General features: G+C 38.2%; 1 protein-coding gene across 1 annotated transcript; it reads left to right on the top strand.

The window, feature by feature from the left end:
* Positions 1 to 55: 55 nt before the first annotated feature.
* Positions 56 to 926, top strand: Tsp_14372 (hypothetical protein; the record flags this gene model as incomplete). Its single annotated transcript, XM_003366771.1, has 4 exons — positions 56 to 172; positions 204 to 288; positions 793 to 863; positions 886 to 926. Coding segments are annotated over exons 1-4 (314 nt in total), but the record flags the coding sequence as incomplete, so codon positions are not given.
* Positions 927 to 980: the final 54 nt, after the last annotated feature.

Genomic DNA, 980 nt, shown 5'->3' with positions numbered 1-980 from the left:
TTAACTTGCTTCTGATTGCAAGGTGGGTTACGTTAAAGCGTGCACATTTTCATCCATGACCAGCATTACATTAACATCAAGCGAATTCGATGTTTCTTCTGATGGCCCTCTGAGTGAAGTTGACGCAGTGACGTTCATCATTGGTACTAGTGTGATTTCACTTATCATAAGAGTAAGAAAGAAATAAATGATTGTAATTCTAGCAGACTACGTTGAGACAGTCGAGTAGCGCTGGTGCCCGTATAGATCTTTCGTCAGTGCGTTTCCAATGTGATATGACAAAAATTAGTAAGTAGTTTTTGTTTATAATAGCTGTGGATTACGTCATCCCATGAATCTTGTACCGTTTGCAACCCGTGTTCACATGGACGTAAAGGCGCTTCCTAGCCGTCCCAGTGTGCCTTTGCTTATCACAAATTCACAAAGAAGGAATTCGATATTGTTTATGACAGCAATGAAAGACGTTAAATAAATAGAACAGGTATGTCGCTGTACATCCCAGCATTTTGTTCTTGATAGCAATTTATGAATTGTTTCAGTCGCAGCCGATGGCACTCTCAAATTGCGTTTACGGTTCTGATGTAAGGAAGGTCACGCAAGGTAAGGAAGAATTGCATTATTTTTTGTAGGATAATTGTCTTTAATGTTTTAGTGCGTAACTGTGAAGACGAGAGCCGCATCTTGAATGATCTCCATCGAATAACGTATTTATTATGCTGCTGTTATTCGTCTTCAATTACTTTCTATAATATGGCTGTAATTTGTAATGTAATGTAAAACTATGAATTTTAGAATCATGGCATATTTATATTGAATTCATTAAGAGCAGTAGAGAGCGTAAAGTACTGATACGTAGCATCAAGGTAAGTGGATAAAGTAATGCAGGTAAGTAGAGTCGAAGCGGATACTAATGTGATTGCGTACAGGTAAGTACGATAACGTAGGGTGCAGGTGAGTGAAATGAAAAAGTAAGTTGTGCA

The sequence above is a fragment of the Trichinella spiralis genome, assembly GCF_000181795.1.
Source record: "Trichinella spiralis strain ISS 195 chromosome Unknown Scfld5431, whole genome shotgun sequence".
Classification (NCBI taxonomy): domain Eukaryota; kingdom Metazoa; phylum Nematoda; class Enoplea; order Trichinellida; family Trichinellidae; genus Trichinella; species Trichinella spiralis.
This window is presented reverse-complemented; position numbering and strand designations above follow the sequence as displayed.